Source organism: Pleurodeles waltl, chromosome 7 (assembly GCF_031143425.1).
Source record: "Pleurodeles waltl isolate 20211129_DDA chromosome 7, aPleWal1.hap1.20221129, whole genome shotgun sequence".
In the NCBI taxonomy this organism is placed as follows: domain Eukaryota; kingdom Metazoa; phylum Chordata; class Amphibia; order Caudata; family Salamandridae; genus Pleurodeles; species Pleurodeles waltl.
In genome coordinates, this window is record NC_090446.1 from 871,253,439 (window position 1) to 871,275,102 (window position 21,664).

Genomic DNA, 21,664 nt, shown 5'->3' on the forward strand with positions numbered 1-21,664 from the left:
CCCAACTCAAGGAAGTGGAATTTGTAGAGGGCAGCTGGAGGAACTAGTTACCCCAAAAGGAAAGTACCAGAGTGCCCCTCAGCGACCAAGAGAGAAGTACCTGGTCTTCCCCAAACCCTTTCTACTGGGTCTCCACCAAGCCTATTAGATCTCACATTTTTTAGGGCTTTGTGTTGGTTGTCAAATCTATCGAGTTTGACATTATACTCTCTTCATTTTACAATTGTTTACACCTGTTTGGGTGAATGATTTATGCAGTCCTTGGCAATTGGTTGAATTCTCTCCATAACCTTTTTTTATACTGGATGAACTATTTGTTAGAAAGGGGCCAGATGTTGATATGTGTTTGAGTCTATTGATAATCTTGGAGTGACTCTGACTTAAGTTCATGTGGTTTGAGATTAACCTTGTTATTGAATTTGGAGGATCCCTTGTCATTACACATGTGTAATAAAAGACATATACACATTGTTTTTTATTATGATTATAGTATGTGTGCTAGTCTCCTGGCCCGTTGTTTCCTATGGAGCCTGATCCACAATGGGGGACGGTAAGCAACTACAACTTTGCTTTGCACGCTACCACAGAGCACGCCAACACCGTTTGATTCACTGAATGTCACACTTCCATTCGTCCACAAAGTTTATGACATTAGATACACTGGGTCACAGTTATTTACCCTCTGTCTGTTGTTTCACAGGTTGACCTTTACATATGACTAGCCTGATGTGCAGCTTATTCTTGTAAGTGACCGGAGACGTTGAGACTGACAGTTGGAGACTGATTGAGGTCCATATGTAAAATTACAGAGAAGTATTGAGCTATCTGGTCCTGATGAAGCGTCATTGGATCCATATGGACCGTTGAGACACGAAACATGTTGACCTACTAAAGAGGTTGTTAGGTAGTTCCATCCCCTTGTTTTTCAATGTGATTCAGAGAGTGAATGAACATTATTTCATTCTCCACTCTTCTTGTTGTTTTAATCTTGGCGAAGATCCTCTTGGATCAATAAATAATTGTTTTGCATTTGGTTTTGAGCCAATTTTATCCTTTTTCTTTTTCTTTCCTATCTATTACGTGCCTATCTCTCTATTTACGGCACCAAAACATTTAGAAAAATATCTCCGGCAAACAACCCCCCTCGTGGGGTGCCCATCAGACATTGTAGCGCCGGTCTGATGAGGAACAGGCCCGATGATGAAGCATGACATCCATGAGGATGTGTCAGGGCTCTTGCATCAAACAATAAGACTTCCTTGTGTTCGCTTTTCGACCTTGGGACAGTGTATCTTTGTTTGTTAGCTTCCCCAAACCCACCAAATGGAATTCAGAAGAGGATTTTGCAAGACCCCGAAAGACTGCAAGAAACCAAAGGTGGATCCTGGTAGAGGAAGACCTCTAAAAGGAAGAGGACCAAGTCCAGTTCACGTTCGAGTGTCCGATCATGACAGGAGCCACTACCCACCTGTCAGTGGATGCAGGATCAGGTCGACGGTGAACGAAGCCAGTCAGCAGTGCAGCAGTGGAGCAGCTGAAAAGTTCCTGAAGTGATGTAGCTAATGTCCCATGCCAGAAGAAAGATTGCAGTCGGCCAGTGGTGTGTAAAAACCACCAACAAGCCTTGGCCAAGGTAAATGTAGTGGAAGAAGAAATGTGGAACTGCTGGGGAACAGCAAGGTCCACGGGGACTCAAACCACAGAGAGGAGTCTCGGGTGACCCTCAGCAGTGAGGAGAGAGACAGGAAGATGAGGCAGCCCCCACAGGTGACCCACATGCAGCAAGCACAGGAGTCACGGTGAGGTCCATGCAGCACACCTAGAAAGGTCCAACGTCGCTGGAGAAGCACGCAGAGGGCTGTGGGTCACAGGGAATAGTACTGAGGGGTGGGCTACACGGAGCCTGAAGATCCCTTGGAGGAGATGCCAACAAGCCTTGGTAGCTACAAGAGAAGCGGTGCACAGGGGTACTGTTCTGCAAGGAAAGGCAAGGGCTTACTGTCTGCCAAGTTGGACAGCTGGTAGAGAGGACCAGGGGCACAACTCCAGACCACCACCTGTGATAAGGGATCCATGCAGCTCTGGAGGAGAGGAGATCCAGACAGCCGGTCGTCGCTGCAGTTGCCGCCTGCGGATGCAGGGGAGTGACTCCATCACTCCAAGTGAGATTCCTTCTTGCTTCTTGTGCAGACTGACGGCTCATTGCCCTCAGAGGAGGCACAGCCAGGGAAATGTTGCAGTTGCTGGAAGGAGCTGGAGAAACAATGTTGTAGAGCAGCATCATTGATGTAGATGCAAATGGTTGGTTCCCGGAGAGTCCAGTTGCAGTTCCAGGGGTCAGAAGGTGAACTAAACGTAGCAGAGGATTCCTGCTGAAAACTTGCACATCGAATCTGAGGACCCACCCAAGAGGGAGACCCTAAATAGCCCAAAAAGGGGGAATGGTCACCTAGTAGGGTGACCACCTATCAGGAGGGGGCTGTGATGTCACCTGCCTGTCCTGGCCACTCAGATGCTCCCAGAGGCCTCTGCCTACCTTGGATTCAAGATGGCAGAATCAAGTGGCAACCTGGAGGAGCTCTGGGCACCTCCCCATGGGTGGTGATGGACAGGGGAGTAGTTATTCCCCTTTACACTGTCCAGTTTCACGGCATAGCAGGGACCAGGGGTCCCTGGATTAGTGCAAACCCGTTTATGCAAAGAGGCACAAAATGTGCCCTTCAAAGCATACCAGTGGCTTGGGGAGGCTACCCCTCCCAAGCAATGTGACACTTATTTCCAAAGGGAGAGGGTGTTGCCTCCCTCTCCCACAGGAAATCCTTTGTTCTGCCTTCCTTGAGCTGGTCAAGCAGCAGGAGGGCAGAAACCTGTCTGTTGGATGGCAGCAGCGTGGGCTGCCCGGGAAAACCCTGCAAACTAGTAGGAGCAAAGCTGTGGGTCCCTCTACCGCGCCCACAGAGGGCATTGAAATATAGAACCAATACTGACAACAGTATTGGGGTATGAGTGCGACATATTTGATCCCAAACATGCCCAGGTTTGGAGTTACCATTATGTAGCTGGACACAGGTCCTGTACATGGGTAAAATGGCTTCCCCGCACTTACGAAGTCCAGAAAAATGGAGCTGGAGTTCTTAGGGGCACCTCTGCTCATGCAGGGCTGCCCTCACACACAGGTACTTGCATCCTGCCCTCTGGGCTAGGAGGGCCTGTCATAGAGGTGACTTACAGAGACCTGTAGTGAAAGGGTGCATGCACCTTTTCACGCAGGCTGCAATGGCAGCCCTGCAGACACATTTTGCATGGGCTCCCATGAGTGGCATAATACATGCTGCAGCTCATGGGGAACCCCTGGGACCCCAATGCCCTGGGTACCTAGTTACCATATACTAGTGTCTTACATGGGAGCATCAGTATGCCAGCAGTGTGGTGTGCAAAGTCAGGAACAACCAAATTTAGGGCCCACTCACTGGGGTCCTGGTTAGCAGCATCCCAGTGAACCCAGTTAAAACACACTGACAGCAGGCAAAAAGTGGGGGTAACCATGCCAAAAATAGGGTATTGTCCTACAGACAACACAATTTCAGGACAATTCTTGTGCATCTCCAAATGAAGAACTCCGCTTTTATCCTACAAAATTTCGGTCTCTGGGTTTGTCATGGGTACAGTGCCCGCTTCAAACTGGACTTTAATGTAAGATGTGGGAGGACACTTGTGAATTCCATATGACATGCCTAGAAACACTCCAGCCCTCAGAGCCCATGTATAGGGTGGCTGAAGACTTTGACAATGTCTCAAACGCCCGGTTTCATGACATTGTGGGCCTGTTTGCAGTAGGGCAAACAAATGCCATTTTAACAGTAAGTAGGGTTGCCCCTTAGGAACTTTTACCCCATTGTTTAGGAAGCACCCAGGAGTCACCCCGCCTACTAGCTGGAGGCAATGTGGCACCCCAAGGCACACCATCAGAACGCTCCACTTCAAATCCAAGGACCGAAAGATCACCAAGGATCACAAAACTGGTCCCCTGGGTGGCACCAGGAACATAAAAAGCTGAAGAGGACTTTCCTGCGAAGAATCACAGCTGATCAGTGACAACTGGATCCGAACTGGACTTTGCCATTGTCCTCTGTCTGACAAGCTGGGAGTCTTTCAGAGCAACCCGTGAGGTCCTGGGAGCATTAGAAGTGTACTCCTTTGTTTATCTGGACACCAAAAGGAGTTTGGGAATATTTTCATAACTTTTGCTCCAGAGCTTCAAGGTAACTGACAACAAAAAAATACCCATCCAGCAATCCACAACGTCACTTTGAGTATCAGGTTTGTTCTGCATGGAAAATAGTTTTTCCTTAGAAAAACAATAGAGTCCATTTTCAGCTTGGGACTTAAAGACCCTTTAAAACTTTCCTACTTTCACCAGGCCATAGCAGGCCAGTCTACATGGTGTAGCCAACCCGCTTGACCTCAAAGAGCACCTAAGCTCCAGTCTACCACGACCACCGGCTACGGTTGGTGCTTTACACCGCTATTTTCTCTTAATTCTTTAAAAATACTTCATAGGTCCTGCTACGCTTAATAAATATTTGTTGTTTTGGAGTCATTTTGCTTTTACATTTTCCTCTCTTGGAATGGGATATTTATTGTGCTGTTTTCTCCAATTCTTTAACTGTTTTGTTGCCTCAAAAACCTTTGCACATTTACGTTAACCCTGTCTGCTCTGTACCATAGCTACCACGGGTTGAGCTCAGGTTTAAATTATTCGAACACTTCACTGGACCTTACAGTATAGTAACTATTACTTGTGGTGGTCACCAATCCACCCACAACTAATAAAGAACTTTCTCACAACATATATATGAAAATGTGCATAAAGTAAATCAAGGGGCATCCTCTGACCAAAAGGGATTTGTTTGCTGCTTTATCAGATGGGAAGGCGGTGTAGCTGCTGGTAAGCTAGATGTCTGGAATAGCGCCTAGCGGTTTCCATACCGCTGGTGTAATTGTTTGGTGGGTGTTGGATCGGGCCCTTTTTGCAGCGTTATCCCCAAACCTTTTGCCTTTTTCCTCCTATTTTGCCTGACCTGTTTTTGTTTGCTTTAGGACTCTGTGCACTTACCACTGCTAACCAGTGCTAAAGTGCATATGCACTCTGTCTACAAGGTATTGGTAATTGGTTCCTCCATGATTGGTATATCTGATTTGCTATCAAGTCCCTAGAACAGTGCAAGGTCTATGCCCCGGGCCTGTAAATCAAATGCTACTACTGGGCTTGCAGCACTGATTGTGCCATCCACACGAGGAGCCATGTTCACGTCTCTGGCCTGCCATTGCAGCGCCTGTGTGTGCAGTTTTAAACTGCCATTTGAACCTGGCAAGTGCACCCACACTTGCCAGGCGCAAACCTTCCCTTTTACAACATGAAAGTCACCCCTAAGGTAGGACCAAGGTAGCCTGATAGGGAGGGTGCAGTGTCTTTAAAAGGTAAAACATGCACTGGTTCGGTTTACATGTCCTGACATTGAAATACTGCAAAATTTTGTTTTTGCTATTGCAAGGACTATCTCTCCCACAGGGTAGCATGGAGATTGCCATGAAATATCTTAAGTGTAATTTCCCATTGGGAGCAGATAGAGATGTGGAGTTTGGGGGATCTGAACTAACAATTTAAAACTAAATCTGTTGGTTAAGTTGGCTTTTGAATTGTGAGTATGAAAATACCACTTTTAGAAAGTGGGCATTTTCTTGCTTAACCATTCTGTACCCTCTGCCTGTCTGTGGAATACACTTCTGGGTCAGGATGACAGTTGGGATGTTTGTGACTTCACTCTAGACAGTCATACAAAGGGAGCTGATGTGTGCCCTGCACTTCCAGATAGGTCTTCCAGAGTGGTGGGAGGGGCTGACACTTGTACCTGAATAGGGCTGTGCCTGTCCTCACATAAAGCAGTCTCCAACCCCCTGGAGTGTGTATGGTGCCATGGCAGGGAAAGGCAGGGTCTTATGCACTACACAGACTTCTCTTTGAAGTTTGCCTACTTCAAAGACAGAAAAGGGTATAAGTTATGAACCTCTGATATCACAAAGTTAGAATATTTCTGGACTGAGGACACTAGTTCAGGAAGAATAGCTGGATGCTGTAGGAGGGACTGCCACTCTGCCTGTTGCTTTGTTGTGCTGATCTGGTGCTTCTGTCCTGGGAGTGAAAGGACTAGACTTTGCTTTCTACATCCTGCTTTCCAAGGATCTCCAAAGGCTTGAACTGAGTTTGCCTCCTGTTACAAAGTCTCAGGGACATCGAAGACTTCATCTGCCAGTGCCTGAGCTCTTCTGCTGAGAGACCTGACTTGCCAAGTGGTGCCAACTCCAGTCCCTGGACCCTTGGAGGCGTAAGCATGAGGGGAAAATTCACTGAAACATTGATGCAACACCTGCATGATCAATGTAGCACCTGTCTCGCGGTTGAAAAAAGAAAAAATTGACATCACCTTCCCTGCGCAGTAAGGAACTGACACTGCTTTGCTTTTTCGGCGCCTCACCTCCCCTGCGGCCCACATCGTCTTTGTTTCTGACATATGCCAGGTACATTGTGCTAAAAACATACAACCATTGATTCCTACAGCCTAAGACTCAAACCTTTACAAAGTGATATCTTTAGTTGTGTATATTGGATTTTTGTCATTTTGGGCTTGTTTTACTCGGATACATATTGGCTATGTTTTAAGCTGGCGTGGAGTACCTTTGTGGTGTTTTCACTGTGTTACTGTGTGTGTGTACAAATACTTTACACATTGCCTCTGAGATAAGCCTGACTGCTTGAGCCGAGCTATCAAGGGTGGTGAAAAGGGGCTCTCTTAGGTGTGTGACCCCCTTACCTTGACTAGAGTGAGGGCCCCTACTTGGACAGAGTTCAAACCACAGTGGGGACAATAAAACCTGGGAATAGAGCTGTAGTGCGGCTATCCCTAAATCGCTCAAGCAGTGAGCCAGCTTTCTCTCCAAACACCCTGGATACATCAAAGGCTGTGTACAGAAGAGATGCTTGGACATCCGTAAAAAAACAGTTGATCAAATCCAAGCGTGACTTCTAAGCACTAAACTGGTGGCAATAGCTTAGCCTATGTAGTGGGTGGTGTCCAGTCAAAGCCTACTTTGCTGCGTCCTGTCCATCTTGTTTTGTTTGGGCCAGTGTGTTCCTCAGGTCTCCTGGAACAGCCAGAAAGCTTTCACTGCCCATGTCCAATTAGGGCACAGGAGCATTCAAAGTGCATAAAGCCAGGCTAGTTGAGGAAAACATTCTTTCCAAAGGTATCAATATGCTTCAGCTCACTACCGGGAGGGCTGAAAAGAAAAGCATTTATATTGACTTAAACCAGTTGATGGCAGCACCGCAAGGCATTGAGTGTTTAAAGCCTGGGTCATCAGGAGCTGGTCTGTGCCGTCTAGCTACAGATCAACTGGCCAACCAGGCTGAAAATGTCTTAGAACAAGTGGCCATGAGAGCATCCGTATGGACCTCATTAAATTCTAATAGTGGTTCAGGTTAAGTTGGGTCTGGTTATAGACTGTCAGTCAATAAATTGGCTTTAGTTTTTAGAGTAGGCAATTGCAATTCTATCACGTTTTTTGCTCTTTGCACTACTACAGCAAGAGGCACTTTCATCTGTTGGTGGACAAGGTTGTGGGTACAGCTCTGTCACTAGTGCGGTATCTAGCCCAATGGTATTTGCATATCTAAATACATACAGCCTTTCATCAGTATAATGAGGAGGGAGCAGACTGTCCACCTTCTCCTCATCATTAGTGTTGCGAGGCAATGTGGATACGTCATGGACCAAATCTGCAACAGAGAGCCTTTATTCTCCGATAGTACTAGCAAAGATACATAAACACAAAAAAAAGTATGGTAGCATAACAGAAACAAATACTTTTGCCTCTGCTCAGAGATACAAGTTAGAGCCCTAATTGTATATCACTGTAATCCATTCAGGTCATGTGGAAGAGCCATTCCTTTGGGGAGCGGAAGCCTCACACAATTTTCGTGTCATGATTCATCATCGGCAACCTCTCCCCACCCTCGTGGGGCACTGCCACCAGGGCGGACCCAACCTCTTGGTGGGTTAAAAGGATGAAGGGAGTTCCTAAATTAAGTTTGGCTGGCCAAGTGATGGGATCCAGATAAATTAAAAGTACCTTGGGGTAACCAGGTGTGTCACCTTTAATACTGGGATCCCAGGTATATCTAAAAACCTTACGGAGATGATCAATGAGAACAACGACTCAAAGCATCTTCCTAAGTGAACATGTTTCTGCCCCTATGGACAGCCTAACTGGTCTTGGGCATTCACCAGGGCCAAAGATCCCTAATGAATTAGCCTATTTGTCAATACCAAAAAAACTTGGTGAACCCAAGTATCCAGGTGAGTCCTACCTGGATCTAAGTAGCCCCCTAATCATTAGGTGTGTGACTGTAGAGGATATCGTCCCCTCTGAGACCAGGGAGGTGCAATCATAAGGGTGCAACATACTTAGATTTTAACAGATTTATAAAGTTCCTAGGAAGAAATTCTGAAAACCAATATTACTGCCATTGGGCTATTGTTACTGCACAACAGCCCTTGCAAATCTATTGATGCTGAATTCTCTGAATTAGCTTTATCGTCTAAATGTATCATGGTAGCATTTAAGAACAAATCTGACATAATAAAAAGGTACATTAATGGTGGCCTGGAATAAACCATAGTTTTGCCATTTTGTCCCCATCATATTTTGTGGAACTTTTAAGTTTTCTTTTATTTTTTATTTCTTGATGGAAAAAAACTCCTGAATGACTCTGAAAACTCTGAGTTTAACGCAGAGGAAGTGTACGAATGGAAACTATGAACAGAGAATAAGGGAGGATTTATGATGGCCAGTCTTAGACAAGGCCATCATTTACTTTATTCCTAACTGCATACATTGTGCAGTTAGTTATAAGTTCCAAGAAACATCCCCTAGTCTAGTCAATGGTGCGGAGATAACAGAGACAAGGCTAGGATTAAGTTAGCTCTTGATATTATTGGATATTATGTGGTGTTGAGTGGACAGGCAAAGTACAGCTGGGTAATTATGGATTATTAATCTAAGTGATGAGATTCCTTGATAATGAGAGTAAGATATTTTTTTAAAACACAGATATCGATAAAGTGCTGAATCTGACAGTGATAAATTGAGCGTTTCCTTTAGGGAGCATGAATAAAATATGTCTGAACACCACTGCAAGATCCAAGGAATGACAGACTTGCTAAGGAAAGTCACCAAGGATCATTTCAAATGGCAATAACCAGTGGTTTATGCTGAAGGGAAGTTTTGAGGCTTTGTACTTCGCAGTGCAGACTATACAACTAAGCACAGGTGTGCCCTACCAGATATTAAGAGGAAAGTTTGAGAAGGACAAAAAATATAGCGATCGAATGAAACAGAAAGTGGGTAAGGAAGGAAAATTGAGAGAAGTGAAAGGAAGATGGATGATGGTCCAGAAGAAGTTTAGGAAATTCGCCTTTTCTGTATCATCACTCTGGATTTTTCACCTTTCTTGGAATCTATTTTGGCTGCTCGCTGGAGATTTCTGTGCACTTTACCCTTGCTAAGCACAGCAAAATGCACATGCTCCCCTATATACATGGCCAAAATATTTAACTTACCTGTAAGCCCCTAGTATATTGTACCAGGTATACCCAGAGCATGCAAGTTAAATGCCCCTAGTGAACTGTATTACCTATTGTACCTATTGTGCCATCTGCTACTGTGGCCGTGGAAACATGGATTCAGGCCTACAGTTGCAGCCTGACTGCAGGAGTGTAAAAACTGCAATTGGACTTGTCAAAATCAACCCTTTATGACAACTAATAAAATCTCAATGTAATGTACTTGACCCGTAAATGGGTCTCAAATTGTGTGATCCTAGGCAAATAGTTTACAGAGTCACATTTTTCTCAATTCTCACATATGAATGCACCTTAAAAAATGTGAGCTCAGCATTTCTACAGTACAAAAAAACCTCTTTTGTTTGATTAAGTAGACTAAAGTTTGCTGCTTGCATTATAAGAATCTAGCCCACATACCCATGAGGTCTAGCCCACATAACGTAGGACTTCTTTTAGTTTACTAACAACATTGCCATCAGGGCAGGAGAGTTTCTCAGTTTGTTTGACTACTCAGTTTTAATAAATATATTACTAAACCATGATGTGGTAACATAATGTCATCTACATACAGTACCTTTCCATGAAATGTCCAAAAACCTCTCCACTAACTTGCAGCTTTACTGATAAAACTATAGTGTATTAACAATCTGTGAAAATTGGGTTTCAGAAAACATATCCTTTGCACATCAACATGAAAAGTATTCTGATTTATTTTCATCCTATCAAAATATTTTTTCATCTCATAGAAATATGAAAAGGGCTTTTCCAACTACTGAAATATATTTTGAAATATTTGCACCGTTGACTTAGTCATTTAAATGTTGTGTGCTAGGAAAAACCTGACACCCTATTTCCATTTATTTTACATTCTAAGCAGCAGGTCGCACAGTTCACCTTAAAAAGTCCTGGAACTCTGCAGGCAGAAGGAAAATAATTGTAAGAACAATTGACTTTTGACCTCTGTCTCTGAACACACAGCAAATGTGACATAAGAACAAGATTTAAAGGCATCTTTTATTGCCCCTTCACTTTTCAACTGAACAGAACACCTGCGAGTAATTATTAAAAATAGCTCAGCCTGATCAAATAAGATGCCAATGCAAGTCGTCCAGTGGATTTTTCGAGCCCTGAGTGGTATAGTGAGGTATTCGCACATATACGCATTAATGTGTTGAATTTCTGCACTTTGTTGGTAGTATTATATAAGAAATGGTCTATGGATATTATCACTTCCTAAACCTTATTTAACGGTCAAGTATATGGAATTTCCTTGGTATTGGACTATGCCATCTAGAGATATTAAGAATTTGTACACTACCATATGCAGCATTTTGGGATGCATACTGCACAACACCTGGCAGGCACTTTATATAACAGGCAGTGGGTCAAGGTTATGTGCAATTTAGGAACACTGACAATTTGGGCAACATTGCAGTTTGCACAACATGTCACTTTTGTATTTGGTAGCATATAGGTAAATATACAAATACTGACTAGTTGCACAGTACTGTACCTGGTATAGCAGGTCCTTCTTAACACGTCTTATAGGACAAAAGCTGCCTGATGGATATGAACAAATTGCATAGAAATTGAGTTTTGCACAGCACGTCACCTTTAAATTTGTCAATAGAGTATTGGAACTTATTGTTCAATACATGCCAGACGATGTACACTTTAATATCCAGTACTGTAGTTTATATGGCATAAGTCACTTTAATCTCTGGTCCTGGATGGGTGTCATCTAGAGATATTAATGAGTTGCAAAGCATTTTATTTTCCATAGCATGTGGTTCTTCCCATATCCGATATGGGATACTGATCTATCACAAAACATTAATGATTTGCACAACAATGGAATTCACGCACAGCACTTGTCACTTTATAACTTATTAATTTATTTAAGAGCAGGGTATGTGCAGTATTACAATACAAGTTGGAAGGTGCTTACCTAAATGTTTGGCTTTGTATTTGGACCGTTCAAGAGAGATTGACAATTTGCAAAGTAAAACTATTCTACATAGCACACGTCAATTCCATGGCTATCTGGCACCCTTATATACTGTGTAACATAGGCCATGTGGGCAATTAAGCACCGTTAGGGTGGTTGTTACCTATACACTGTCAGCTGCGACTATTTTGTTATACAACAGATCATCATTTAGAGATAGTAGCTAGATGGCAGCTGGTTAGCAACAGAATATGTAAATTATGTAACGTACTATGAATGTCAAAGATGGCATTTATTTCATTGTGCAATATGTGATATATTTACATACGAGTATGATCATGAATTCTGAGCATCAATGTGAATTATTGTGAATAGAACATCGACATTTGACACTCACCAGCAGGACAGAAATGTGCCCTTAATAGACTTTATGGTTCTGTGAATAATGTCATATTATGTAAATTATCCAGTGCTGAACAATGATGCTCATATTAGATGAATGATCATACTAAGAGAGAATCAAAATGAGATTTGGAGTAGCGAAGCTCTCTTTCATGCATTGTACTTTAACTGGATGGGCAGGACTGAAGCAATTTCACTCTCCACGATGGCGCACACGATGTCCTTGGAACAAAATATATCAAACAAAGTAGCTGGGTGTTGGGGAGGGTGTGGGGGAGGGGGGGGCAGGGTTGCGGGGACGGTTTGTAAAAAGAAACAACAGACAACACTTACATTGGGAAGTTGACTGTGAGTGGGGGATTGTCCAGTGGAAGGCACTAAGCCAAAAAGCTTGGTCTTTTTAAATGGGTGAAGCACTTTGGTAAATAAACAAAGAAAATTGATCATGTGCTGCTCAGCTGCATTTCTGTGAAAAGAGTGCTAATGTGAACTGTTGCTGTGGTGCGACTGCTCTTGGTGGGAAGCTCACCGACATGATGATATATATGTGTGTGTGTGTGTGTGTATATATATATACACACACACACATTTATATACACATACACTATATTTTAGGAGAATGTGCCAAATGAACAGGTGAAATATGTGGGGTTTGGAGTAATGAGTATGGCACACTATTTATGAACAAAATGGGAAGCACATACCCTGTCGAGGACCTCGTTTTCTTCTGAAAGCTGCCCCAGACTGTAAGGCCTCAAGTAGGCTATCCATCACACCAGTTTCATCGCCTTCTGCTGAAAAACAAAGAACACAATGTAGATGAGGATACCACTATAATCGCAACTTCCCAAAACAACTTCACAACAAACATCCTGCTTTTCCTCTCCTTCTCTATTTTGCATTTAGTCTTCTGTCTAGATTAGGCCCAAACTTTTTGGTAGCCATAAAGATTAACTAACACTGCGATTACCACAAAGCACACAAACATGTTTTCGAATGACTGAATGCAGACTAGCATGGTTATTATGACTGTCAGAGAAGCTTCACTTTTATCTACTAAACCCTATAAACGTATGGGTAGAACACAGCCACCACCAATTCTGAATGAAATGCCACAACAGTTGAGAGGATAGCACACCGGAGGCTAATTGCACAGCCCGAGGACATTATACAATAAAGGGACAGCTTTCCTGAGTTTTTCAGCCCTAATCAAAGAAACTCAGCTACCGCATTTTTCAGGAAGGATAGATAGCCAAGTAGGCAGTTGTCATACAGCGTTATGCTACTTAGAGAAATGCAGCCCTTGTACCATCTAAAGGACATTGGACTAAGTCCAAGTAGCATTCCACACATGCTGCATGTGTAACATTCCATTTATCTCTGAAGCCTACTCCACTTTGCTTATAAATGGCGATACCAGGTAAACCAATTAATATTTCTGGCATCAAAACGGACAGGAATGGAAACAAGAGTCGTACAAGGTAAATGTTAAGGTTTACAAATAATAAATGGAACTGAATTAGGCCAGCAAGTCCTAAAATATTCCAATACTTCAATTTATTTAATTGATGCATAATTATGTGAATCCACTGCATGTGTAGAATTCATAAAACGTATTTAAAAATGTACAATATTTAAAACTATAAATGTAAGCTGTTCTAGAACAGAATTTAAAATTCAGCAAAAATGCTGCCCAGGTATGTTACCTAAAAGTGCATACAGGTGCAATGTGCAATAGTTTTTCAATACTAGTTCTCATTCTTTTTTCAAATTTACCCAATAATTTGACATGTTGAACATTCAAAGTTAGATGTTTATGATTCAAAGCTTCAGTGAAGGCCTGTCTGCATGTTGTATGGCTAATTGATTAAAAGCACTATGCAGTAAAACTCTTTGCTGATTTATAAGAGCCAGGAAGATGCAGTTAATATGGATGATGATTTACTTCTCACTTTTACATAATTTGTATCCATTGTCTTCTGAAGACCTACCCCAAGGTGGGACAAAGTCCAGAGTCTGCAATCCTCCGAAGCAGTATGACATGAGAAACATGTTGCCAAGTAGGACTGCATTTTTAGATCAGAGTAGTTGCTTATGGTCAGCCAGGTGCGGGAACGCCTTGCTAGTTCGTTTTCGTCCTCTACCATTGATAGCTTACATATATTTTTGTTCTGTTTAAAAAAATATATATTTTCGTTGATATTGCGGCGTTCCACAGATCTTTTTGCAAGCTGTTCAGCGACTCCTCCAGATATCGCTGATACGGGCCATCAAGACAGAACTGTTAATATTGATTCAGAGTAGACTGTCAAGCGCGTCGTCTTGTGCTAGCTGTGCCACATCTTCAGGAAGGAACATTGTCTTACTAGGAATTGTTTGGGTAGACCAGTCTAGAGTTGCACTTGTGCCGGCACAGCCATTTTTGGTGAATTGAATATTGGTCTAAAAGAGTGGCTCAAGCATGCCAAGGAGTCTGGCTTCTGTATCCCTCAACATTTTGCAACCATATGTAATCAGGGGTGCAGCTTAGTCAGTAAGATTGAGGGGGAGCTTCAAATTTTCCAACAATCAGGCTGGCATATGTTTAAATACATTATACGCCAGGCAGGGTGTATGACAGGAGCTTACATGGCAGTGGAAGGGGAGAGGAATTCGGATTTGTAGGAGTACTAAGAGAGAAAACATTATTTTGCAAAATGACCAATATTTTTTGAACACTTTCAAAACAGAGAGGAAGAGAGTGTGCAAGTGTTTTTGTCTGTGTTTATGCAAAGATTCTTGGTGACATCGCCAGACACGTTATCATACACAACTGAAAGCACCTGTAACCAACTATTCATCAGAAAATACATTCATTAGGGGAGGTGTAACACCCACCCCTGAAGCTATTCCCCTGTATGTAGTGGTGGGAAACAATCTGGCATTCGTTTCTTATGGTAGGTCCCGAAGCAGCCTCCGCAGCCCAATTTTATTTTTGCTGAGCAGGTGGTCATCCACATATAGCAAATTCGAGATTAACTTGCCAAGTATTTTTGGAGGCTGCCCGTTTGCTTTATCCAGTACTTCTGATGAGCCAGAACCAATCAAACATGGGAGCAAAAGAATTGATGGATTAAACCCAGATCTGTGACTGGTGGTAAATGTTTGATTGGTTCTGCATTCCGTCCATCATATTTTTTTTGTTTGCTTTTGTTGCCCCCTAATTGAGCTGGGTATGCCCAGACATGGGTTGTGGGCTTGCTATGCCACTTGATTCAAGCTAGCCTGGCTGATGAAGGGTGACACCCTGAAATCGGTCCCAGGATGCTTGTTTCCTGTCCAGGGAGTACCTGGCCTGGCAGTTCAGGCTGGATTGTTACCATGAGGAACAGGGCCAAAACTGATTTGCATATGGCTCGGTCCAAACTGGGGTGACATGGTGAGCAAAAGAATTGATGGGTTAAACCCAGATCTGTGACTGGGGTGAATGTTTGACTGGTTCTGCATTCTGTCCTTCATTTGTTTTTGTTTGGTTATTTCCCATAGGACAAACATAGGTCTTGGTTTTACACTGATAAGAGTTGAAACTTTTATACTGAATTGCTTCCAGCTTGTTTTTAGGCTATGCTTGGCTTTATTAAGCTGTGTGAGGAAGTCAAGAGAGGGAGCAATTATGTGTAACTTGTAGGGTTTCGCTCCATTTAGGAAGATTGTTTATTAGCTTTTGCCCAGAGGCTGATGTTGGTCTTAAGCTTTATTTGTGGAAAGACGTGTGTCTGGACGTTGGTCAGTTCTGAACTGTGTGATTTAGTCGAACAAATATAAACGTACCATAGTGTAAACAAGAATTGAGCTACAATTTGGTGTGTAACGGGCCAATGCAGGAGGATTGTGATAGCTGAAACTTCTATTTAAAATTCTCAGACCAGCAGTCATATGTAGGGTAAGGGAGTTTTCTCACAATTTGTCGCAACCTTTTTTGGTCGAGGCTCTTGATGGAAAATATAGATGTTCACTAGGATCAGTGCGCTTTTCTGCTCGGTAGACCATTCATCAATTTTTACAGTCAGCATCCATGCATCATTCTATCAAGACTGTGTTTATATTTCAATTTACACAAATGTACATTGACAGGACACCCTTAGGCCATCTTTTTTGTATTACATTTATTTTCCAAATTGTGGTACTCCATATAGCCAATTAGAGGAGATAGATGAATCGACCACGTTTCATGCAGATTTACAATCTGGAATTTTTTACAGTATGTAATGACGTTATGGTCTACCTCATAGTCAGCAGACTGAAGCTTGACCAAGACTAGGAGCTTTTGGCAGAGGGCCGCTACCTTTCAAGTTATGTACTGTAGGAATTATTTGTCCGTAGTTTCAAGAGGAGGTTGTCACATTTCAAAAGGAAGGAGTTTCAAATGTTTTTGAAGCAGCTATTATATCGTATGGCAAATGTATCTATGTAATTTTTCACACACTGAGAAATAGCTCAAAAGCGTTAGTGGATGAGGTGCAAGCTATACTATGGGTCGCTTAAGTGCTGAACTGCAGTGTGCCTAAGAGGGAAGCATCTTGGTGTTGTTTAAGATTGGTCAGAGTCATGCTCTTATCCTGAAATAGACTACCATGTTTAGCATGTAATGGAGGGAGGAGGAGAGACGAACTGAATGCATGCTCTTTACATTGATTTATTGTGACTGGGTGAATGGTTATTACTATAGCATATGTGGTAAATACTCTGAAGTCATGCATGATGAGCTGCAGAATGCATTCCTTATCTAGCTGCTATAGTATATTTGTGCTCATGCATGAAAAGGAGTAAAGTACAGTTAGGGACAGCTAAGCAGGCGTGATGGCCTACCATTGTCTGAAGGGTATAGGCTTCACCTCTTGGTTGAGTTTGAGCAGCAGAGGATCCCAAGAAGAGACTTATTAAGGCTGTTGGAGGAAGCACTCTACTGAATCCAACCAGTATCAATAGAAGGGCAACCCAGAGGCGTTCACTAGTTATAGGCAGTCTTTGTAATGATCTAAAGAGTCGACTCAGGAGTCACAGACAAGTAATTCACCGGCATGCATTAGTGCATGGTATTAATCTAAAAAGTCTGTCCTGGAGATATAGAAGCAACCCACAAACAAGCGCTGGTTATATGCAGCATTAGCAGAGGATCTACATAATTTATCCAGAATTGACAGTGATGCAGCCCTTAATGGATCATCAAAGGATTAACAGGCATAACCTACAGCCAAGCACACGAGAAAAGCTGTCATAGTGAATGTTCTTTAATGATTACCCAGAAAATAATGCATAGGCATGCAATGGATACATGCAACCTTAGTAAATGATTGAGTCTATCCAGACAGAGAAGTGAGCTAAAGGCATGCACATGAGAAAACAAGCCACACAAAAGGTCCAGCCAGTGAAAATTAAAAACGTTATCCTCCAATCTAGTCTTGCTTCATCAACAATCACCAACATAAGAGGTTCCGGGATGTCTCTTTGTTTAATGATGTCTGGTTGGGTTGTAAAAACCATTGTGACATCATCTACCAGATTGCCCCTTTTTGGGAGTCCATCCAGAAACTATGGAGGGGCAACCTAGGGAATGCACTGGGTACAGGGAGACAGTGTAGGCACTCTAGACAGTCTACCAAGGAAAACAGAGGAGTGACCCAGTACTTGCACTGAAAACAGGCAACCATGGTAAATTATCTGACTGGTTCACTCAGGAACGAAAGAGCATGCCACAGCATCTAATGCCTACAGGCAGGTAGCATAAGTGCTCTACAAAGTCCACCCAAAAGAAACTGGGTGAATTCAATAAAGCAGGTACTGGGCATTTGGATGAGGAGTTATATTGATAGAATGGTACTTCTGTGGGAGAAATATAAGTAACAGCACAGATTAACTGAAGGAGAGATTGCTCGTGTGAAAGGAAAGTCAAACGTCAGGAGTTTTGGCCTTAGGACTAAACAAGGAAGATACCAGGGAAGGACAATTTACATACCTGTCCTTTACCTACACACCCACATATGTGAGGATAAGAATAACTGAGGAGGGGGACGATCAGACGGATACTGTTGAAAGGTTACAATAGAGATGGGACTTCAGTTAGTTCTGCCCAGTTTTGAAAGGCGAAAACATTTCAAGCTCAGCAAGATGATGAGAGGGTAGAACCAGCACGTGGAACTGCACACTAACTTCAAAGTGCACAAACGAGAAAAAAACAGTTCCAGAAAGCAATAAACCTGTTATCCTTTACACAATATTTTTCTAAAATGGGTAAAATACTTCATAAAACAATCCATTTCTCTTCTGCTTCTTAATATACCAAGACTATGGAAGACGATACCGTATCGACACAGCTGATATCCTATCAGGTTTTATCAACTGAAAACACCCTCTCTGCGCCTGCCCCACAAAACTTTGCATTATTCTTCAAAAGTCGATAAAAAGGTTCCACCCTAGAAGCACAATTCTTAAAGAACCTGAAGCTAAATTTTAAAAGTCATAAAAATGACAATTGTTTGTAGAATGGTGGCTCTACTGCTGCTTTTAGTGAAGCTTTCACATTCACATAATCATCTTTAGCTGGTTCTTTCTTTGGAAACCTTAACCCTAAATGCTCCACCTCAATTCTGCCACGCATACACTTGCTACATTTATTAATTAATACGCTCTACTGTAACGTTGATCAAATCTTTCTCAAATTAAAATTGTGTTCTATTTGATCCTTCCTAAATACTAAGATATAATGCCGGAAAGCACTGGCTCCTTTAATTCTATTTAAGACTTCGCTCAAGTCCCTAAAGCACTGCAGCTGCACTCAATGGTCCGAAAGGCATTGTTTTATATTGAAAACAGCTTTCCAGTTTTATGAATTCCGCGATATGCTAGACTCTTCTGACACCTTAACTTGGTGATACACATTGCTCACAACGGAGTCACATGTATAGCACCAAACAATGTAGAAATCATTTCTTCAAAAATTAGGTAAAGGAAATAGCTTCTTTCATACAATGTAAATTAAAATATAGCCTTTCCTCCTCCAAACTTTTTATGTTAATTACCACAGTTGATAACCAATCTTAACTTTCTACCGTCTCAATAATATCCGCCTTACATGAAGCATTCAGCATCATCTTCAGTTTTTCCTGAAGGTTACTGGAACATTCCTTCAACATTGCCTCAAGGGTAAAGGATTTTGTTTAATAATTATTGTATATTTAAAACCCAGAAATGTCCTTAGGCTACCTTTGAAGCCATAAGAAAAATTGTTTTCCATATCAGTATACGTTGGAAAATCCTAACACCCTAACGCACAGTTGCTTCCTACAACATACTCAGGAGGGTTGGCCTTAGGGCCTACCTAAAGTCAGAGCTACTCCTGATGCAGCCACTCTAAAAACTGTCTTGCCTACTTTTTCCCCACAAACACGTCCCTCTTGATCTCCTCCCTTTGCAATCAAATACAGCTTTTCGCTTCAAATCTCAGACCAATACATCCATCTAGGTGAAGTTCTGTGGGGCTTAATTTTCCTCATTAGCCATAGTTTCAGATACAACTCTTTCTGTATAATTATACAGAATGCATGTGAGCCAACCATGGTGTTCACTCTAGTCTCATCAATCAACATATCACTATGTGGTACGCTTCTACTTTTCTCACTAACAGTTGTGTCTCTACTCTCACACAAAAAAACACATTTACTGCCACTCGCCGAATCTTCTAGGGCCACACAATTGACTCCTTTCCCTTTGTGACATGCTACTACAAAATTACCTTTTTGCACCAAGAACACATTTTTATCTAATTCAGTATAATGTTTGCCATTCTCTAAATGGTTTGAGCTTACACATCTATAACAATAACATTTCCTTTTCTCAGTTGGTGGATTATTATTATGAAAATTGGTTTTCTCTCTTTTTTTATTTTTTTTTCATAACTATAACTTCGAGAAACAGCTTTGACATTCCCACTTATGTAGAATTTCTTCCTTACTTTCTAAATACATTTCTCTGATATCTCAAAACCATGTCAATGGTTCCCTGCAAGGTTGTCTGTTTCAGCCCATAATCTCTTGTACCTTTTCCAAAATCGTTTTCACCATTACTTGGTAACTTATCACTTGTCGATACATGATGTGTACACAGGATAACATTAATGTTATTGCCCTTATTTACTGACCTATGAATTCGCTTCTTTTTGCACTATAAAATAAAATGTATACCTTTGAAAAACTGTATTAACGTTCTTCCTATTGTTCTCCTTCATTTGCTGAATTTCAGTTTGTTACACATCAAGTCATACTGTATTTTCAAAAGGCAGAAGGTTCTAGAGCTATAATTCCACTACAGAGACTGTATTTACCATCCTCAAGTACAATTCTGCATATGCTCTGAATAGGTCTAACTCCGTGTCTCGCCCAAAAGGTGGCTCACCTGATTCCACTACAAAGATTGGTTGTAGTTGTATGCTTGCTATTTTACTTAAAATGTAACATTTATTACAATAATCTAAAGGAATTAATTTAATCAAAGAAGTCGGAGTTGGAACATTAAAACATACAATCTTAACTTAAGAAAAACTAGTAACTGTTGTCAATTAATGTAATCTTTCCTTTTTGCTCTTTGACCAACCGAGCTTCCTCCCAAAGGGCACTGGAAATATTTTGGTGGTCTTCAACAAACTAATCCAACTGCACTGATGTCTTTATTTATGCACACCACAGAATCACAAGCCATCAATCATTAGTTACCAATACTCATTAAGTTTTAAAGGAAAAATATAAAAAATGGTCCCCAATGAGTGTAAAGACATCATGCACACTAAAAGTGCACAGGTTGATTAGTGGCTGCGAGACGTGTAATTAGCTCACTTGCCTGACTTAATGACCAGAGCACATGATGGCCTGCAGATCAATCTTATCCGATTCCTATGCAGTCGGCATATGTTATTCCCGTGACAATCTTCAAGTCGTACCATAGCAGGTAGACACAACCCACGAAAAATAAGCAGCACAAAACTCCCCAAAAGCAGAGCAAAGATGCAAGATTGGTAAGATTTGTATTACAACCACATTCAATCAGTCCAATCCTGGAAAGCTGCCAAATTGTTGTGGGCTAGACTCCAAAAAAGGAGGCTAGAAATTAAGTAATCTGACAAGTTTACTCCTCCATAAGAAAAGATAAAGGGATGCAGGGTGCAACACCATAAGAACCTCCTCCACCGTAGAGCGGCAAGCTTCCCTATTTAAACATGTGCATTGCATATATAATTCTCTTGAACTCACTCAGCTTATACACTTAGTCATATCACCTGCACATCCACTCCACGCAAGCACACCATTAACTAGGGAAAATAGTGTGCTTCATTTTTTATTATATAAATAGCTAAAACAGTGTAACATCAGTTTTCTCTTTTGTGTTAGAAAACATGGTCACTCATTGGCCTGGGTTTTTTTTGTAAAGTACACAAGTATACAAATACAATTATGGTTGAGCAAAAAGCTGTGCTATATTCCTTTACCTACCTTTCATATTCTAGCTTTTGCCTGGTTGCAAAAGTGCTTTTGCAATGCAGATTTGGGCAAAACCTGTTTGCTCAATTAGTTATTACAAAAGCAGTAAAGTAGCGTATAAT

At 41.9% G+C, this 21,664-nt stretch overlaps 1 protein-coding gene across 1 annotated transcript in view; it reads right to left on the reverse strand.

The window, feature by feature from the left end:
* The window catches only part of DIAPH1 (diaphanous related formin 1), a 978,623-nt gene that overhangs the window by 69,998 nt on the left and 886,961 nt on the right, over positions 1-21,664 (reverse strand). Inside the window, exon 26 of the mRNA XM_069199475.1 lies at positions 12,738-12,827. Within this exon, the coding sequence (XP_069055576.1) occupies positions 12,738-12,827 (90 nt within the window). The remainder of the gene's footprint in view (positions 1-12,737; positions 12,828-21,664) is intronic.